Source organism: Ruditapes philippinarum, unplaced genomic scaffold (genome assembly GCF_026571515.1).
Source record: "Ruditapes philippinarum isolate M1 unplaced genomic scaffold, ASM2657151v2 ctg1399_1_1_1_1, whole genome shotgun sequence".
Classification (NCBI taxonomy): domain Eukaryota; kingdom Metazoa; phylum Mollusca; class Bivalvia; order Venerida; family Veneridae; genus Ruditapes; species Ruditapes philippinarum.
In genome coordinates, this window is record NW_026863500.1 from 78605 (window position 1) to 97956 (window position 19352).

Sequence of the window (19352 nt, forward strand, 5' to 3'; positions counted from 1 at the left end):
CCCTGTCGAAGCAAAGAGATGAAAAGAATCCACTTATTCGAACTTATTTAGTGGCATCCCACTAAGAAATAAAATGGGGTTGCGATTCTTTTACCACAAGGGGCTGTTAAAGCAGCACAGCAAGAACAATCAGTATTGTTGTGTCCTTAGATAATAATAATTTTCATTGGATAATAAAAATGAGGAATGTCAGTATTGTTTTAGGAAAATTCTGAAACAAATGTTTTATATTTCTGATCTAGGACCTGAGAAGACAAAGAGATTTGCTGCATACTATTTATTTTGTCCAAACTCGTGCTATCTGACAGAGTAGCACCTTTCACTATTCATAGTAAATTTATGTCTGTTAGAAGGTTTGTCTACAAAGAAGGCTTTGTCGATTAGTAACAATTTTTGAAGCAGACAACGAAAAACTCAAAGCATGCCAAAATTGTTACAAATGAACGTCGTTAATAAGATGTATTAAGAGCCATTTTCAAAGGACTTGAACAGGCTTAATCAAACCGAGCCTACAAAATTTTCATTTTTTTTGTTTTGGACGTTTTTTGGACTCTTTTTTCCCTTATTGTGATGCAATAATACTAGAATAAATCAAACTTTGCTTAAGTATTTCCTTCTGTCTTTAACTTAGAAGTACACTTTTTTTACTATGTGTCCCTTTTATAATGTACACCGGTATTTAAAAGCCTAAAATGTTTCAATTTCTTTGTTTCTATGTTAAAGACGCATCCGGCACAGAACAACAGCTTGAAATGGGTTCCGAAGAGGTAGATATTGAAAGAGAAAGTAAGTTACTATCTGTAACAGTTATTTCTTTGTTGATAATTATGCCTCCTTCAAGGAAGTGGGGGTATATTGCTTTGCATTTGTCTGTCTGTTTGTCCGTCGGTCCGTAGAACAAATTGTTTCCGAGTGATAACTTCCTAGGAACTTCAAACTTGGTATGATGACTGTTCATGACCAGTAGATGACCCCAATTGATTTTCGGTCAAGGGGTCAAAGGTCAAGGTCACATTGACATTGGAGGTAAAATTATTTCCGAGTGATAACTAAAAAGCATAGGCTTAGGAACTTCAAACTTGGTATGATGATTGTTCATGACCAGCAGATGACCAATATTGATTTTGGGGTCAAGAGGACAAAGGTCAAGATCAAATTGACCTTGTAGGTAAAAACTGTTTCCGATCAATAACTTAAGAACCCCTATGCCTAGGAACTCTAAACACATGTAGAGTATTTAGATGGGGAACAGCAGTTTAAATAAAGGAATTATTTTCAGGTCTTTTTATACTTAAAAGTTTATTAACAAAGAAAGAAACCCAAAAGGGCAGACTGTCACTTCACAAGTTTAATCATTTAGATTTTTAATCGAATCATTACACTTACACATGGAAATGTAATACACAAAACAGAACATGAGAAAACGATAAAGATAAAGAACGATGTGTATCTCTTGTAACGGATGTATGATTTGCAAATCATTGAAATATCTACTTCTCCGGTTTTTAAGCAGCATAGACTTACACAAGCAGCCGCTCTGTATGACTGTGCTTATTTGTATAATTTGTCCAGAATCAATCTTTTGTCCTCCATTCGTTACTCGATTCACTTTTAGATTCAATCATTTTTATCTGATTTAATCAATTTCTTTTAAATTTTGATATAGTGTAAACCAAATGTTGTAACTTGCTTGGGCCCTTACAGGATAATCTCTATATGTCATTAATTGCATAATTCTCGCTTGTTCTCGCTTGTTCTGATCGTTGTTTATTCACATGTATGCATTATACCCTTTAACAATATTAGATTGAATATTTGTTAACTGGATATTGTTAGGGAGTAAACTTATATTTTCAATGGTTTGAAAGGCTCTTTAGTGATATCATGTCATACATAATTATACTTAATTAAGCTAGTGAATAGTTTATTTAACATGGTAATTATTAACATAACATTAACATAATAGATAAAAATGAAAATGGTATGTTCTAAAATAATGTGGCTACGATACTTCTTTTATTTCTTAAATTATATTTAATTCTTGTAATTGTTACATTATTCAAGAAAAATAATAATTTGTCACAGAGAGGAACTATCTTTTGCTTTTCTGCCATGTTGGCATTTAGTCTATCTATAGTAAATAAGTGTTTGTATGGCGGTCAAAATACTACTTTGGATAAATTATTTTACCTTCATGACACATTACAGTACATTCAATTCTACATTCTTCAGTTGTCAAACGGGTAACATGCTCTATATCCATTAGAAAGGTTATATTTGACATTTCAAAAGAATTAAAATTATGGATTTATGAGGCATTATGATCATATTATCAGCTGTTAACTTACCATACGGAAAAACATTAGAATTGAGCTCTCCTAATACTATATGAGCGTCTATATGAAACTGGAAATCGTTATCACAAGACATTTTTAACTTTCGTTAAATATATTTGAGCTCCATTGCAGTCCAATATCGAAATTAAGAGATGCGAAGACTCCAGTTTTCGAACTTATTTAGTCGCCTGTCATGAAGGGATACAATGCGGTTGCAATTCTGTTACCACAAGGGTCTGTTAAAGCAGCAGCAGCAGTAACAACAACAATCAGTATTGTTGTGTCATTAGATAACAATAATATTATGGGATTATAAAAGTGAGGAATGTCGGTATTGTTTAAGGAAAATTCTATAACAAATGTTTTATATTTCTGATCTAGGACCGGAGAAGACAAAGAGATTTGCTGCATACTATTTATTTTGTCCAAACTCGTGCTATATGACAGAGTAGCACCTTTCACTATTCATAGTAAATTTATGTCTATTAGAAGGTTTGTCTACAAAGAAGGCTTTGTCGATTAGTAACAAGAACATTCAAATTTTGAAGCAGACAACGAAAAACTTAAAGCATGCCAAAATTGTTACAAATAATCGTCGTTGTATTAAGAGCCATTTTCAAAGGACTTGAACAGGCTCAATCAAACCGATCCTGCAAAATTTTCATTTTTGTTTTTGTTTTGGACGTTTTTAGGACTCTTTTTTCCCTTATTGTGATGCAATAATACTAGAATAAACCAGACTTTGCTTAAGTATTTCTTTCTGTCTTTTACTTAGAAGTACACATTATTTTACTATGTGTCCCTTTTATAATGTACAACGGTATTTAAAAGCCTAAAATGTTTCAATTTCTTTGTTTCTATATTAAAGACGCATCCGGCACAGAACAACAGCTTGAAAATGGTTCCGAAGAGGTAGATAGTGAAAGAGAAAGTAAGTTCCTGTCGCAAAAATTAAATGCTACTATCTGTAACAGTTATTTTTTTTGTTGATAATTATGCCTCCTTCAAGGAAGTGGGGGTATATTGCTTTGCATTTGTCTGTCTGTTTGTCCGTCGGTCCGTAGAACAAATGGTTTCCGAGTGATAACTTCCTAGGAACTTCAAACTTGGTATGATGACTGTTCATGACCAGTAGATGACCCCAATTGATTTTCGGTCAAGGGGTCAAAGGTCAAGGTCACATTGACATTGGAGGTAAAAACTGTTTCCGAGTGATAACTAAAAGCATAGGCTTAGGAACTTCAAACTTGGTATGATGATTGTTTATGACCAGCAGATGACCAATATTGATTTTAGGGTCAAGAGGACAAAGGTCAAGATCAAATTGACCTTTTAGGTAAAAACTGTTTTCGATCAATAACTTAAGAACCCCTAGGCCTAGGAACTCTACAACACGAGTAGAGTATTTAGATGGGAAACAGCAGTTTATATAAAGGAATTATTTTCAGGTCTTTTTATACTTAAAAGTTTATTAACAAAGAAAGAAACCCAAAAGGGCAGACTGTCACTTCACAAGTTTAATCATTTAGATTTTCAATCGAAATCATTACACTTACACATGGGAATGTAATATACCAAACAGAACATGAGAAAACGATAAAGATAAAGAACAATGTGTAATTCTTGTACCGGATGTATGATTTGCAAATCATTGAAATATCTACTTCTCCGGTTTTTAAGCAGCATAGACTTACACAAGCAGCCGCTCTGTATGACTGTGCTTATTTGTATAATTTGTCCAGAATCAATCTTTTGTCCTCCATTCGTTACTCGATTCACTTTTAGATTCAATCATTTTTATCTGATTTAATCAATTTCTTTTAAGTTTTGATATAGTGTAAACCAAATGTTGTAACTTGATCGGGCCCTTACGGGATAATCTCTTTATGTCATTAATTGCATAATTCTCGCTTGTTCTCGGTTGTTTTGATCGTTGTTTATCCACATGTATGCATTATACCCTTTAACAATATTAGATTGAATATTTGTTAATTGGATATTGTTAGGGAGTAAACTTATATTTTCAACGGCTTGAAAGGCTCTTTTGTGATATCATGTCATATATAATTATACTTAATTAAGCCAGTGAATAGTTTATTTAACATGGTAATTATAAACATAACATTAACATAACAGTTAAAAATGACAATGGTATGTTCTAAAATAATGTGGCTACGATACTTTCTTTATTTCTTAAATTATATTTAATTCTTGTAATTGTTACATTATTCAAGAAAAATAATAATTTGTCACAGAGAGGAACTATCTTTTGCTTTTCGGCCATGTTGCCATTCAGTCTATCTATAGTGAATAAGTGTTTGTATGGCGATCAAAATACTACTTTGGATAAATTTATCTACCTTCATGACACATTACAGTACATTCAATTCTACTTTCTTCAGTTTTCTAACGGGTAACATGCTCTAAATCCATTAGGAGGGTTATATTTGACATTTCAAAAGAATTAAAATTATGGATTTATTAGGCATTATGATCATATTATCAGCTGTTAACTTACCATACGGAAAAACATTAGAATTGAGTTCTCCTAATACTATATGAGCGTCTATATGAAACTGGAAATCGTTATCACAAGACATTTTTAACTTTCGTTAAATATATTTGAGCGACATTGCAGTCCCATACCGAAGCTAAGAGATGCGAAGACTCCAGTTTCGAACTTATTTAGTCGCCTGTCATGAAGGGATAAAATGCGGTTGCAATTCTGTTACCACAAGGGACTATTAAAGCAGCAGCAGCAGCAGCAGCAGCAGTAGCAGTAACAACAACAATCAGTATTGTTGTGTCATTAGATAACAATAATATTAATGGGATTATAAAAGTGAGGAATGTCGGTATTGTTTAAGGAAAATTCTAAAACAAATGTTTTATATTTCTGATCTAGGACCGGAGAAGACAAAGAGATTTGCTGCATACTATTTATTTTTTCCAAAATCGTGCTTTTTGACAGAAAAGCACCTTTCACTATTCATAGTAAATTTATGTCTGATAGAAGGTTTGTCTTCAAAGAAGGATTTGTCGATTTGTAACAAGGACATTCAAATTTTTGAAGCAGACAACAAAAAACTTTAAACATGCCTTTATGTCACAAATAAACGTCGTTTAAAAGTTGTATTAAGAGCCAATTTCTAAGGACTTGAACAGGCTAAATAAAACCAATAAAATATGATAAACAAGATCAACAAGGAAAGGCGGCGTTCAATGAACGCAATCCCAATACAACCCAGGAACAAGAACCAGCGACAAGGAGCCCAGGCGGACCCAAACAACATCAGGACAGGGCACAAGGCTGAGCACGAACAGGCCAATCACCAAAACGATAAACAACCTGCAACCGATTAGGAATTCAAAGAAATAAAATTGAAGATTGAATAATAGAAAATAATTTGTTACTGATAAAAATTCAAAGAAAACAAATGATTGAATAATAAGCCCACAAAGACAAAGTGCACAGGGGAAGGGGACAGTAGACCCGGAGACGAGAGAGACGGGGTGGTAAATTTAAGAAATAAGACTAGGGGCAAAGGGGAAGATACTTACCGTAGACGAGAAAACAACAAGGGACAAAAGCAAAAGTGTCGCCAAAGCAGTATGAAACAATATAGACATTACATCTGAAGAACGCAGAGGGGCGCCGCCTTTAAACAGTCAGCAGCACAAGTACTGCTGGGGCGGTAAAACCGGTTAATAGTGCACAAAATCTCACTCTTGGCCCCACCATGTTCCTTTAAACGAGACAGTGTAAATGAAATGAATCCTCGCAAATGCAATTTAAACAGCTGTTATGGTTACAAGAGGTTAAATAAGTAAAACATCAAAATGATCATGTAGAAACATATAAAAGTAAACCCAATAAACATAAAAAGTACTAAATGTCCTAAAGGAAGACAGAGCAACAAGAAAATCACTTTCAAGGGCCCGACGAAGCAAGAAAGAAGACGAATATTAAGACAATTCAGTCCCAAAGGGCTTTATGAACTGTCCATCATAGAGTTTCCCACTTGTCCGTCAGATGTAATCAAAAGAGGAAAGCGTAGTGTCTAACTGTAAAAGGGTTGAACACTTAACATGCAGTATGTCTTAAAATAGTAAGGCATTAACCAATTTTAGCAAAACGTTTAATGATTTTAGTAAAAACAGACAAATTACCATGACCCAAAATCTTACGAAGTTTGAAAATCACATCGCCATAAAAACCAGGCTGGCTAATCCCTTGTCGCAGAAGAGTTTTTAAATCACTATTGAATTTTGAAATTAATCAAAATTACGATTGTAAAATTTTGTAAAATACTTCCGTTTTTATGATAGCTGTAGCCCTGTTTTAGAAGCTTGCTGGTTATGAAAATATTCCGCTCGTTGAAATCCTTTACATTACTACAAGCTCTATCGAATCTAACTGAGAAACATATACCCCGTAAGATGTTGCATGGGGTACGTCTACATCTAAATGTGGATAATTAAGTAAACAAAAGTCAAAGTCATCTTGTTTATCTTAGATTTTCGTGTGAATAGAATTATTGTTGATAGTAATATGAAGATCCAAAAAAGATGTACTAAGATTTCAAGAGTTCGTTTTATAAAGTTGTAGTTCATGGGGATAAATGTCAGGCATCATTTGATCAAAATAAGGATTGTCTAAATTAAAAATATCATCAAGATATCTGGAAATATTATTAACTGCGACTATAACATCTTAGTGTTTATCTTCAGATAGACTCCACATAAAGTCTCTTTCATAGCAGTACAAAAACAAATCGGCGACCAGGGGTGCACAATTAGCACCCATAGAAATTCCTATGATCTGATTAAATAGGGTATTACCAAACCTGACATAAATGTTGTATAAAAGAAAAGAGAGTGCTCTACAAACTTCGTCCACATAGTATAATATTTAACAATAACTTAAGTGAAAAAAAAGCTTTGTTACAATTACATGGTAGAAAGGTAACCTTTTTCCCTGCAAACATTTTCTGAAGTAGGGAAATCAGTTTATCATTAATTAATTTATGTGGCAAAGTTGTATAAAAAGTAGAAAAAATTGTATGTACTGACAGTTGAAGCTTGATAGTTCTTAATTGTGATTTTATCAAAGATTTCACCAGAATTTTTAATAGACTTAAAGAGATGTTTGCCTGTGTTTTCATAGACTTTGTCACAATATCTAATTACATTTATTTTAATGACAGTCAAACAAAACGTCAATAAAATAGACAGTTTACTTGTAGTGCAAGATGTAGAGTTAGCAATGAATCTGGCTTTGTAAGTTTTTTTATGTAATTTAGGAATCCAATACAAAATAGGAAGTTTGTGTTCTTTTTTATTAATTTGGACTTTAAAATTGGAAATATTAGTGATATGATTGTTTACAGTGTTTTTAGGAGGCAGGGGTTTTAGAATACGCCTTAGTAAAATTTAGTTCCTTATGCAAAACGTTAATGTAATGGATTCTTCATACAATTATAATATTATTAATCACCTTGTCTGCTGGCACCAAAACAAATTTTGAAGGAAAAGCTAGGATATCCTTTTTCAGATGTCTTACAGTAAGTCTTGGTTTAGGTGGCAGAAGATGTTCATTTCCACGATTAAAATATTACGTGAATCAATAATTTTAAAGATGCTACGTTTCCATGTGACTAGAGCATTACTATCCGTATTTTAACGGCGACACCATGTGACCGAAAAATCCTCTATAGGTTCAGCAATCTGACTACGACAAGCATTAAAATCAATCTCAGAAGGAATTCTGTATTTAGGTCTTTTCAAGAATAAGTTACGAATTCTTTTGTCTGCAATTATATCAAAATTACCTGTGATTATATGGCCAACATCTGAGTTACAGAATTAAGAAGTATTGCAGTCTCAAGTTGTTAAAGTATTAAACTGAATATCTAAGTCAGAGACCACGATGTTGTAATCAAATATGGTATTTCTAACTGGTTTCTTATATTTACAGCCAATAATTGGTATCTCGGAGTTTTTGAAGTATAAAGGAACTGAATCAATGACACGTTTATCGCCAAAAACACTTGGTAAACCGACGAAATCGATACCTTTATTAAGAAAGGTTACTTCGCATGCAAAATTTTCAATTTTTGTTGTTTTAGACGTGCTTTATGGATTCTTTTTTCCCTTTTTGTGATGCAATAATACTAGAATAAATCAAGGTCTTGCTTAAGTTTTTCTTCCTGTATTTAAATAAGAAGTAAACATTATTTTACTATGTGTCCCTTTGATAATGTACCCCTATATTTAAAAGATAAAACATTTGCTTTTCTTTGTTCCTATATTCAAGACGAATTTTGGACTGAGAAACAGCTTGAAATGGGTTCCGAAGAGTTTGTTACTGAAGGAGAAAGTAAGTTCCTGTTGCAAAAATTGAATGCTTCTATCTGTAACAGTTTTTTTTTAATATTGATAATTATTTCATAGTTAAATAATTGCCTCTGCTACATTATTTACTAAAACTGTATCTTGATAAAAAACTTGACATTTAAGGTAACGATAAAACATTCTTACTTTCTAACACATTCTGTTGACAAAATGACGTTAATTGTTGACAATATCGATTATCATCTATTCATATCTCTTCGATCCGATTAAAAAACTATAAGTCTGACCAGAACTGTATATTAATCATTTCAGCTGATATGAACATGACTATTCTTGTGACAACCTTGTATGACTTTCATGCAATATTAGATGATGAAATATCTTTCAGAGCCGGAGACGTTTTCATTACTTTTAGGCGGAATCTTAAGTATTTGTATTTTTAATTTTATAAACTGAAAGAAATATATATATATACTGTCATTCATTTTTATTGATAATTCAATTTTGTGCTCGTTTAATATATTTTTCAAACAAAAGTTTTCTCTTAACATTCATATATCTACTGTACTGTGCATCGGTCGAATGTTAAACTAATTAATTTTGTGCAAAGGGAGCGTAGCATATATCATAAAACATAAAAGATGAATTTAAACTAATTAAAGCTAAGTAATTAATACATTATATCAAGAGATGTTACTCATTTATACGTACCGTGTTCCATATTAATCTGCTTATCTTGTTCTCATTTTAGTGACAACAATATATGGATTAAAGCAACACACCAGGGATCAGGAGAGATGGGGTTCATACCGAGAAATTATGTTGTTACCGATTTCAAAAAATATTACTTAAAAGAGTAAGTGACATTGAATTTGAAACATAGGAATCATTAATAAATATTACTACAGACTTCTTCGACTGTAAATACAATCAGGTCCCTTACATCGGGTAACATTGACTTAAACTGACCTTTTTAACTTGGTAATGTATTCGCGATCAAACATCAAAAAAATTATTAAACTTTGCAAGATCTTAAAAACATTTGAAAAAAAGTTGAGAAATCAAATCTGTGTTTAAATGATCTGAATTCAGTTATTCGTATAATCTTTTTGTTTTCCTTAACCTTTTCCCTTATATAAGCGTGTTTCGACAGCTTTTCGCCCCCCCCCTTTTTTGAGGCCTCAAACAGTGAAAAAATGCCCTATTTAGGCCCAAAGCACTGTTTTTCGTTTGAGAAATGTTGTTTAAAAAGTGACCACTTTTTTGGCGCCGTCCCCCATCCAAATATTACATCAGGGGTTGCCCTTTGGGGGGTTTAAAAGGGGACGGCGTTCCCCTCATCACCAAAAACATTTTGGACATGTGAAAGGCTAAAATTGGCCTCAGGTCGATCTTAGGGTAACTAGTAACCGACGCTGAAAAGCCTTTTACTTTTTCTCAATTCATTGAGAAGTTGCAGCACTTTAAAATCAGTTTTGATGGAAAAAACAATGGAAAATAGAATAGTGATTTTTGGCAATTTTGAGACGTCCCCCGTTGTCATGGTAACAGGAAATTTACCATTGAGCATGCTGTTACATAGGCTATGGTGTAGTCAACATTTGTGCCAAGTTTCATTAGTATTGAAGCAATTTTCATAGTTTCATAGCAGTTTGAACTTGTTACAGGAGGCTTTTCAATGAAAACGGCCATTTTTCGCAATATGCTCATGGGGTAAAAGGTTAAGAGGTAGATAGTAGAAAAATAACTACGCCTCAAAATCGTGCTCTCCTTTTTTAACCTTATCATAAAACATGCAACACCAAATTTGCTAGGGATCACCGAAATCTCATGGCAAATTTCAGTCCTATTATCATCATTTTAAAATCATAATTCCTCTAACGATACACCTGTACGGGGATCTCATAATCGTGTACTTAAGTTATCGATTTGTCATGTACGCCTTGCACAATAAGCACGTGGAAAAGCATACCCATAGAAATTTGATGTTTTATGGTTATGTGCTTTAACTTAATCGTGTACAAGCAGCAAAACTTCTCTCGTTTTATTGTTAAACTGTGTTCGAAATTAACAAACTATGGCAAATCGACAGGTTTAGACGTCGTCTTAGTGAAGATGAGATAAACAGGAGTATTAGAATGTTGGAGGCTGGCCGTTCTCAAACGCACGTTGCCCCTGTCCTTGGGGTATCCCAGAGCGTTGTCTCCAGGATGTGGAACCGATTCCAAATGACTTGAAATGTCTTGCAGGGCCACGCTGGAGGTCGGGAACATTCAACGACTCAAGCCAAGGACCGAAATATTGTCCTTCAGGCCAGGCCCCAACGGTTCTCGAACGCTACGACCTTACGTAACGACTTCTAGAATGAAACTGGTGTGCGTGTTAGCACAAAAACTGTTAGAAACATGTTACATGAGGCTCGGTTGAGGTCACGGAGGCCAGCAATTATCATTTTTTGGACACAACGCCATATTCAAGAGCGTTTTCAATGGGCGCAGACTCATGTCACATGGACAGTTAATAATTGGACCCCGGTCCTCTTCACTGATGAGTCAAGGTTTTATGTGGACTTCACGGACAGACGGGCTTGGAGAATTCAAAATGAACGCTTAGCTCCAGTATGCGTTGCAGAACACGACCGTTTTGGCGGGGGCTTAGTAATGGTGTGGGCTGAATAGAGCTCAGAGGAAAACGAACTTACACATCATTGAAAACGGTATACTGAGGGCAGGTAGGTACGTCAAAGAAATCTTAGGCGTCCATGTACCAACGTACGCTGGAGCAGTCGGTCCTGATTTCATTCTAAGGGATGACAACGCCCTTGCACACAGAGCCAACATCACAAACAGATATCTTGAGAAGGCAACTATAGTTTTCATATATTGGCCAGCGAGGTCCACGGATTTAAATCCAATTGAGCATGCTTGTGATATGCTACAGAAAGCAATTTCTTCACGCCACGTCGAACCAACAACAGTTCAGGAGCCAAGACATGCATTCATAGAGGTATTGGATTCCTCATCACAAGGTCTACAGGTTCGTCAGCAGCATGTGGCGAAGATGTCAGACCGAAATTAATACCCGCGGACACCATACTTGGTATTAAACACCCTAAGCCAACCATTTACTTATTTGTAAGATTTTTTATTCCACTATATGATCTCCAAATGTTGATTTCGTCCAGCACACCCTTTCCGCAACAGACACACATCAAATATCACTTCCTTTGTCATAATTATCATAAAAATCAATTCCTAACTAATTATATTTAATTCCTATTAATCGATTTGCACATTTATTACAAATACACAAAAGTATCGCACTGTGGAAAAAGTGATCCCTAGCAAATTTTGAGTAGTATATTTTCGAATGGTTATAATAACCAATCTGATTCACAACGTCATTATGAATTTTACTGTATTTGTGATAACGGTCATCCTTTTGAAGAGTTTTTACAGGAATGACATATTGTTCACATTGCAAATTATCCACAGGACAAAAGATGCGAGTAAATCCTTTTTGTAAATTTAGGATTATCTACTACATTAAATCTTGCAAAAACTATATCTTTATTAATTGGTACTAAAACCCCGGAATATGTCTACCATACGATTTTGGTTAATACTGTGGAATTAGAATACAAGCCGACTATTTGTTAACTGATTTTTATAGAGACATAGTAGGAACTATTTGATTAAAAGGAAATTTAACATCTAAGTTCAGAGCAGTACCATTAAAACCTGCTATCGGTGGTGCACAATTTCTATCCATATAACAACGTGGTCGCAAACCTTTCAAAACCTAAATTTTATTATTCAATGATAAGCTTAAAAAATGCGTCTCGAGATATCAACCTTAATTTTGTTTGGGTCAAAATTATGCAAACACGACGTAACGTCGTAGAACCAATATAAATCCTTAAGATCACACGAACAAATTATTATAAAAATATAAATAACAACCAGTAAAGACTCAATATCAAATAGATTGTGTTTAATTTTCAAGAAGAAATCGTGAATAAGCAGCAAAATCATAATAAAAGCGATAGTTACAACGACTTTTATTGGTGCACTCTAACTAAAACACCACAGTTAAATATAAACTGCCGGACATTGAATTAAAGAATAAAACACATAATTTTTTTTTAATTTACTAGATGGTGGCATAAATTCAACAGAAGAGATACAAAAAAGCAGCTGTCGGCACCTCATTTCGGACCAGGAGCGTTTATCATAAGATCCGCACCCGGTAAATGGATATTTAAAGAATAATAACATTACGCTCAGGTTGTTATATAAATTATTCTTTAAAGCTTTTTATTTCTATGGAAGGGAGCAATAGTGACATAGAAAGGCACAACTGTCGCATTCCTATTCATCATTTACTAAATGATTTTTTTTATTAAATTGACATGATGAAAATGTACGATTCTAAGCCTGAGCAAGAAATAAGTTAATTAAAAAATATTGTTTTGTGAGTTAGTAATGGACATTCCAGGCCTTAGTTTTACAAAAACACAAGTTTATTTCGATATATTTATTTTATTTTAGAAAACATGTCACTGGTTTTATCCGTTAGAAAAGCAGAGATGGGAGCAAATACAGTTAAAACCCGGCATTACAAAATTAAATGTACAAACGACGGGAAATTTCGTCTTTCAAAAAATCGCCTGTTTGCTGATATGACTGATTTGATTAAATTCTGTCAAAGTAAGGTCTTTGCCTTTGTCGTTACTTTAAATAATGGCGATCATATGGTGTAAATATACGTCTTATATATATTTGGTCAAGATGTGGATATTATATAAATGAATAATCGTTTTGATTTTTACGCGTACACTTATGTTCGTTAGAAGAGGCAAATGCCTTCCATCAATCCATTTTAAGATTTTGTTGATTTTGTAGTAGTAATGTTTCGATAAAACTTTTTGACGTGGTGATAAGCAGAATGTATTGTTCAAGTTAAATCTTACTTAAGTCTAATTATACAGGATTAAACCTTGCACGAAGACCATAACGTTTAATTTAATATTTGTCAATCTTTTTACCATTACAGCGAAAATAATTATGCTTTATAATTATGGACTTAAAAATATCACCCATAACGTATTTCTTATAAAGTTTGCATGTAGTACAAAATATTTACTCCTTATAGACATGAAAATTAAAATTAGCAATCTTATTTCAGATCATTCGAATAATGGTTTATGTTGCAGACTAGGGAAACAGGTTCCAAAAACAATTCCTGACGTGCCTTTCAGAGATCTAGAATCGCCAAACAAATTGGTGACAGTCCGCCAAATTGTGTGTCCAGGCATTAGCACGGGTACGTTTCTGAGAGCTTTCCTTAAATATATATTTATATATCTGAAACTTTAATGGTTTCATTATGCTTCTTCCCATCCATGTTATAATTTTAATAGTTGCTTAAATGTTTACACAGAATTTGTCCTTTCTTGAAATTACAACAGATACATTCACATTCTTATTTTTTACGTTTCCGCTTGTGTAATAAATTATTGTAAGTTATGTCAAAATTCAGTTTGCAATAAATGCAAGGAAACATACCTTAAAAATATTTGCCTTGTTAGTACAAAGTAAAAGATATTTGCTATAGTAGTACAAGTACATCAAATAAATTCATAGACAGAAATAATATAATTATTAAGACGTTTTACATGACAATCTGTCTCCTACCTCGGACACTACAAAATAATACGAGACTTAATCTTATTCATAATAACTGGTAATATTACACAACATTTTATTCTCAGGTGAATGGAAAAACCGAGATGTTACAATAAAAGAATACAGCCAGTTGGAGAATGAAAACTTCTTAACAGAGATAGATATATTGAAGCGATTGAAACACCATAATATTATAAATCTACTGGCCGTGTTCACAAAAGAGAAACCGTTCCTGATGGTTTTTGACATGATAACAATAGGTACTCTCCATAGTTATCTCAGACAAGATATGGGAAAGACCATAACACATGATCAACTTCTCGATATGGCAATTCAGGTAGATCAACGTGTATTGTTTACATATGAAAATCTCTCATTATTGTTATTAAACTTGTTAATTGTTATGACCATCGTCATAATATTAGTAATTATTGTATTTAATTTAACATATTAATAATTATAATGAAGTTACCTAATAAAAAGCTTAAAGCAATTTACCACAATTGCTCAAACAATAGAAATGAAATAATCTCAGAATACAAATAACCTAGATGGTTCAGCAAACATGTGCAATTTATGTGTCAGCATTGTCTTTAGCATTTACCTCAATGTTACTTTTAATTATTTATTTATATTTACAAATAAAACGCTTTTTGGAATATAATTTTCTTTTTATTTCCCTAGATTGCAAAAGGTATGGATTATCTGTGCAAAGAACAAATTGTCCATAGAGATCTTAGGACAGAAAAAATACTTGTCGGGCATGGAAATCAACTCAAAATTGCCGGACTTGAAATGGCAAAAAGGGTTCAGAATGATGGTTATGTTTCACTAGACCGTATGTTAAATATTTTCATTTTTGTAAGGTCAGACGGTGATCAAAGTAAAAATCGGAAAATATAATTTACGTTACTTAACACAGCGAGCAATGTTTCAGTCCGTTTTAAATCTGTATAAATCGATTATTGTTTTTTGAATAGCGTTTTACTATTTCATGTTCCGAAAAATAATAACAGTGAACATTATAGCTACAATATTTATCACCATGCACTATTAAAGGACCAAATGAACTGTGTACCCAAATTGTGCTGCTCCTTGAACTTTTGAACCGGTATGACTAAATTACGCAACGGAGATGTTTTGGCGCAAATGGCACACATTTTTCACAAGTTAGATTTTCTTGAACAATTTTGGGTTTGAGGTATGCAGCTGTATATACTGTTTATTCCAATCAAATGATATATACATTTTTTTATTCAAAACGGGGACTAAACCTTTTACGAGTACTGCATGAGCATATTGTGAAAAAGGGCCTTTTTCATTGAAAAGCCACCTGTTATAAGTTCAAACCGCTAAGTAACTATAAAAATGTTTCAATACTGATCAAACTCGGCACAAATGTTGACTGATCCATAGTTTTTGTAACAGCATGCTCAATTTTAAATTTCCTGTTTCCATACCAATGGATGGACGACTGAAGGTTGCCAAAAATCACTATTTTGCGTTGTGTTTTCCCATCAAAACTGATTTCAAAGTACTGCAACTTATCAATAGATTGAAGATAGAGTAAAAGGCTGACACATTACCTTAAGATCGTCTGAGGTCATTATTAGCCGCAGAAAAGACCAAAATTGTCTTGGCGACAAAGCGGGCTACTGCCCTGTTTCACATCCGCGTCTAGCACCTCCTTGATGTATCTTTTGATAGGGGACGGTGCCGAAAAAGTGATCAATTTTTAACACAATTTCTATACGAAAAACAGTGTTTGGGGCCTAAATAGAGCATAACACAATATTTAATGCCTGAACAGATGGGGTGGGGGTGGGGGTGAAAAGCCGTGAAAAAACGTTGATATGAGGTAAAAGGTTAACCAAAAATGATGAAAACCCTTGGAATTACCAAAAATCTATTTCTTTTCATGTTAACACGTGTCCTTACACATGGTTCAGGTTAATAATTGTTGTTTTTTTGGCATTATATTATTTTTGAAATTTTACTTTTCTGTATGAGCATATTATGGAAAATAACTGTTTTCATTGAGAAACCTCCTGCTGAAAGGTCAAACTGCTATAAAATAACTTTTTGGGTTGTTTTCTCCATCAAAACTGATTTCAAAGTACTGTAACTTCTCAACAACAAGGATCAATTTTTAATACATTTGTATAACGAAAACATTTGGATAAATGAGCTTAATCAAAATTTTAATGCTTTAAAGATGTGGTGGTAAACCTTTGAAACAACTTTATAGTAAAAGGTTAATGATGAAACCCTTTAATTAAAAAATCTATTTCTTTACATTTAACAGTGAAATGTTCAGTAATATGATGCGTCGGAATATTATCGTTCAAAACATTTAAAAAATCAAAATGTAAAACAAACTTTCATTATGATACTTTATTCAATATACATGTATATAATTTATACTATGTTGTTAAATAATTGTAATTTATAATAATTCATTGTGCCTTTTATGCACAAATATCTCCAAATATTATCGAATTGAAAAATCTTCCAGCTGCAAAAAGACTTTTCGCACGTTTCTTTTTAAAGAAGCAAATTTGTAATATCTATTCTTTATAACATTAATTGTATCGTATATTACAGCCATGGACAAGATTGCAATTAAGTGGACTGCACCGGAAGTGTTTAATGAAGATAAATTCACAATTCATTCAGATGTGTGGGCCTTTGGTGTGTTACTTTATGAGATGATTACTTTTGGAAGTATACCTTATCTAGGTTTGCAATTTTTTTTTCATAAGTCGATATTTTTAAGCATAATTGAAAAGGAAACAAATAAAGGTATTTTAAAGAAAATTTAAATTGTTCCAAGATGTTTATTAAGGACAGGGGTATATGCAAGAAGCTACAGTCAGTATTACTTCAAGAGATAATGATATGTATTGTTTCCCTCTCTTGACTAGTCCGTTTTTTGCTTTGTTTTGTTGATTTATGGCTTAAATTGAATTTGCTTTAAGAATAAACTTAGTAAATATTGCAACATATTTTTTTGTGTTGAGAAAAAGAAAACTTAACATCATGACTTCACTCCCTGGTAGTCTGGCTTATCAGTCCAAACTTTGCTGTTAAGATCACGTTGCAACTTAAGTCATTTGTCTAAAATATATTTGCTGAAACAATTCGACAGGATAAGCAATGTTTTCTTTAAACCTCAGAGTACTAGATTATGAAAATCGCCAAAAAGGTATAATAGTAAAGCCTTGTTTTTAGCATTATCCGGGTAAAGTATATGTTATGATTTGATATAATTTCTTTTTGACACAGGTATGCGGTTTTACTTTTTCAGGAATGAACAATCAAGAAACAGTGAATAAAGTTCAAGAAGGGTATAGGATGAAAATGCCAGATGATGGACCTATTCTTTGTCCACGAGAATTATATGACATCATGTTGTTTTGCTGGGACAAAATTCCCACAAAAAGACCCACATTTTTTAGAATTATTATTTTACTTCACAATAATGCTAGTCCAGATACAAAACAGCATCCTGTAAAAGATAAGCATTCTAAAACAGAAACAAAAGCCAAAGGCGGAACAAACAAAAAGACCACAACGGAGAAAAATACTAAAAAGAAATGCGTGTGCATGTAAAACAGACAGACATATACACAATTTCTTTCATTTTAACCAGCTTTACTCGTATAAGCAGAAATCATTTCTGAATCAAAAACATTCAACCGTAATGTTAATACGCAAAAATCATGGTATCGATTTATGTGAGCTGACAATACAAACTTTTATAATTCCTTGAATGTTTCATGCAAACACCCTAACCCTGAAATTTAAATGATTTATTGCTTAAATTTTCGCTTTAACCCCCCACTTCTTAAACGAAAATCTTCTAGGGCGAGGTTTTTGTTTTTCTTTTAATTTTGGTCTTCACAACTGGAGGAAATCAATATTCATGGTGAAATTTTGTCAAAGGCTTTAGGTTGTCAGACTTTGACTGCTGTTAAATAAAATGCATGCCAGGCTGTGTTATCAAAATCACACTTATGTTTGTTAAATAATCAAAACAACTTTTCCAAACCCCAATTACTAGGGTATTTGAATCAAAAACAGTAGCCTTTTAGGAGTATTAACACGTTTTTTTCCATTTTTGCGATGTGACCTAGTTTGACTCTAGTTATCCATCTGAAACGTGACGAGAATTTCTAAACAAATGTTTTGCCTAATTTCCCCAGGGTATTGTGAATTGGAAAATGCCCCAGAAAACCCCAATTTTCAAGCTATGCTAAAAAAAAATCAAAAACTTTTTCTGACAAATGTTCATTTTTTTGGGACTAAAACAATAGAAAATTTAGAGGGGATAACAAATTTTTAAATTTTTAAATTTCCTTAATTTTTTTTAAATCCAAAGAACTGTCAAGATAATTACTTGGGAAAACTCCCTTTAGTCTAATGACAATTGAAACAAAAAGCTACTAGAGTTTTAAACGAACTTTTAAAAATTTAAAAATTTTTAATCATCCCCCTTGGGGGTCAAAAATTTACCTCCCCCGGGGGTTTCAAGTTTCAAATATTTTAAATTTTTTTATAAATTTTTAAAATCAAATTTGTATGAAATTTAAATCCCGAAACTTGTCGCCTCTAAAAAAATTTAAAAATGACCTGGGATCAATATTTGCAAGCCACAGGGTACATTGACATATATGTACATAGCTAAATACATTAATTATCATTTTTTGTTGTAATTGAGTATATTTAGAGATTGCTTGCATTTATTTAAAAATGATTGGAGACCTGTTTTTTGTGACTTGCCAGTTTCAAAACAATACATGTGCATGACAATTTTAGTGATATACAAAATATATGAAATGTAAAATAAGAAAACAAGAACCAACAAGAAGTGCTTGTAATTCTTATATGCATATATCATATTTCCTCAACTAATTGGTTTACAAAACGGGTCATGTTGACATATTTGATGTTTAAAACACGACAAAAACCTTAT

The 19352-nt window shown here is 32.9% G+C and overlaps 1 protein-coding gene across 1 annotated transcript; it reads left to right on the top strand.

Annotated features, from left to right (window-relative positions):
• The first annotated feature begins 723 nt into the window (after positions 1–723).
• LOC132722242 (tyrosine-protein kinase SRK2-like) lies at positions 724–18213 on the top strand. Its single transcript, XM_060706699.1, has 12 exons — positions 724–786; positions 3205–3267; positions 8653–8715; positions 9003–9117; positions 9442–9546; positions 12847–12938; positions 13241–13399; positions 13878–14015; positions 14464–14714; positions 15062–15215; positions 16982–17116; positions 17685–18213. The coding sequence occupies exons 1-12, from the start codon at positions 753–755 to the stop codon at positions 17987–17989; spliced, it is 1614 nt and encodes a 537-aa protein (XP_060562682.1). The 5' UTR covers positions 724–752; the 3' UTR covers positions 17990–18213.
• The last annotated feature ends 1139 nt before the right edge of the window (positions 18214–19352 follow it).

What these genes read in the sequence shown, in the direction of transcription:
- LOC132722242 (XM_060706699.1), top strand. Translation starts at nt 753, where the DNA reads ATGGGTTCCGAAGAGGTAGATATTGAAAGAGAAA. An exon ending in GGTAGATATTGAAAGAGAAA is followed by an intron (nt 787 to 3,204) that starts GTAAGTTACTAT and finishes TCTATATTAAAG; the next exon opens with ACGCATCCGGCACAGAACAA. An exon ending in TATCATAAGATCCGCACCCG is followed by an intron (nt 12,939 to 13,240) that starts GTAAATGGATAT and finishes ATTTTATTTTAG; the next exon opens with AAAACATGTCACTGGTTTTA.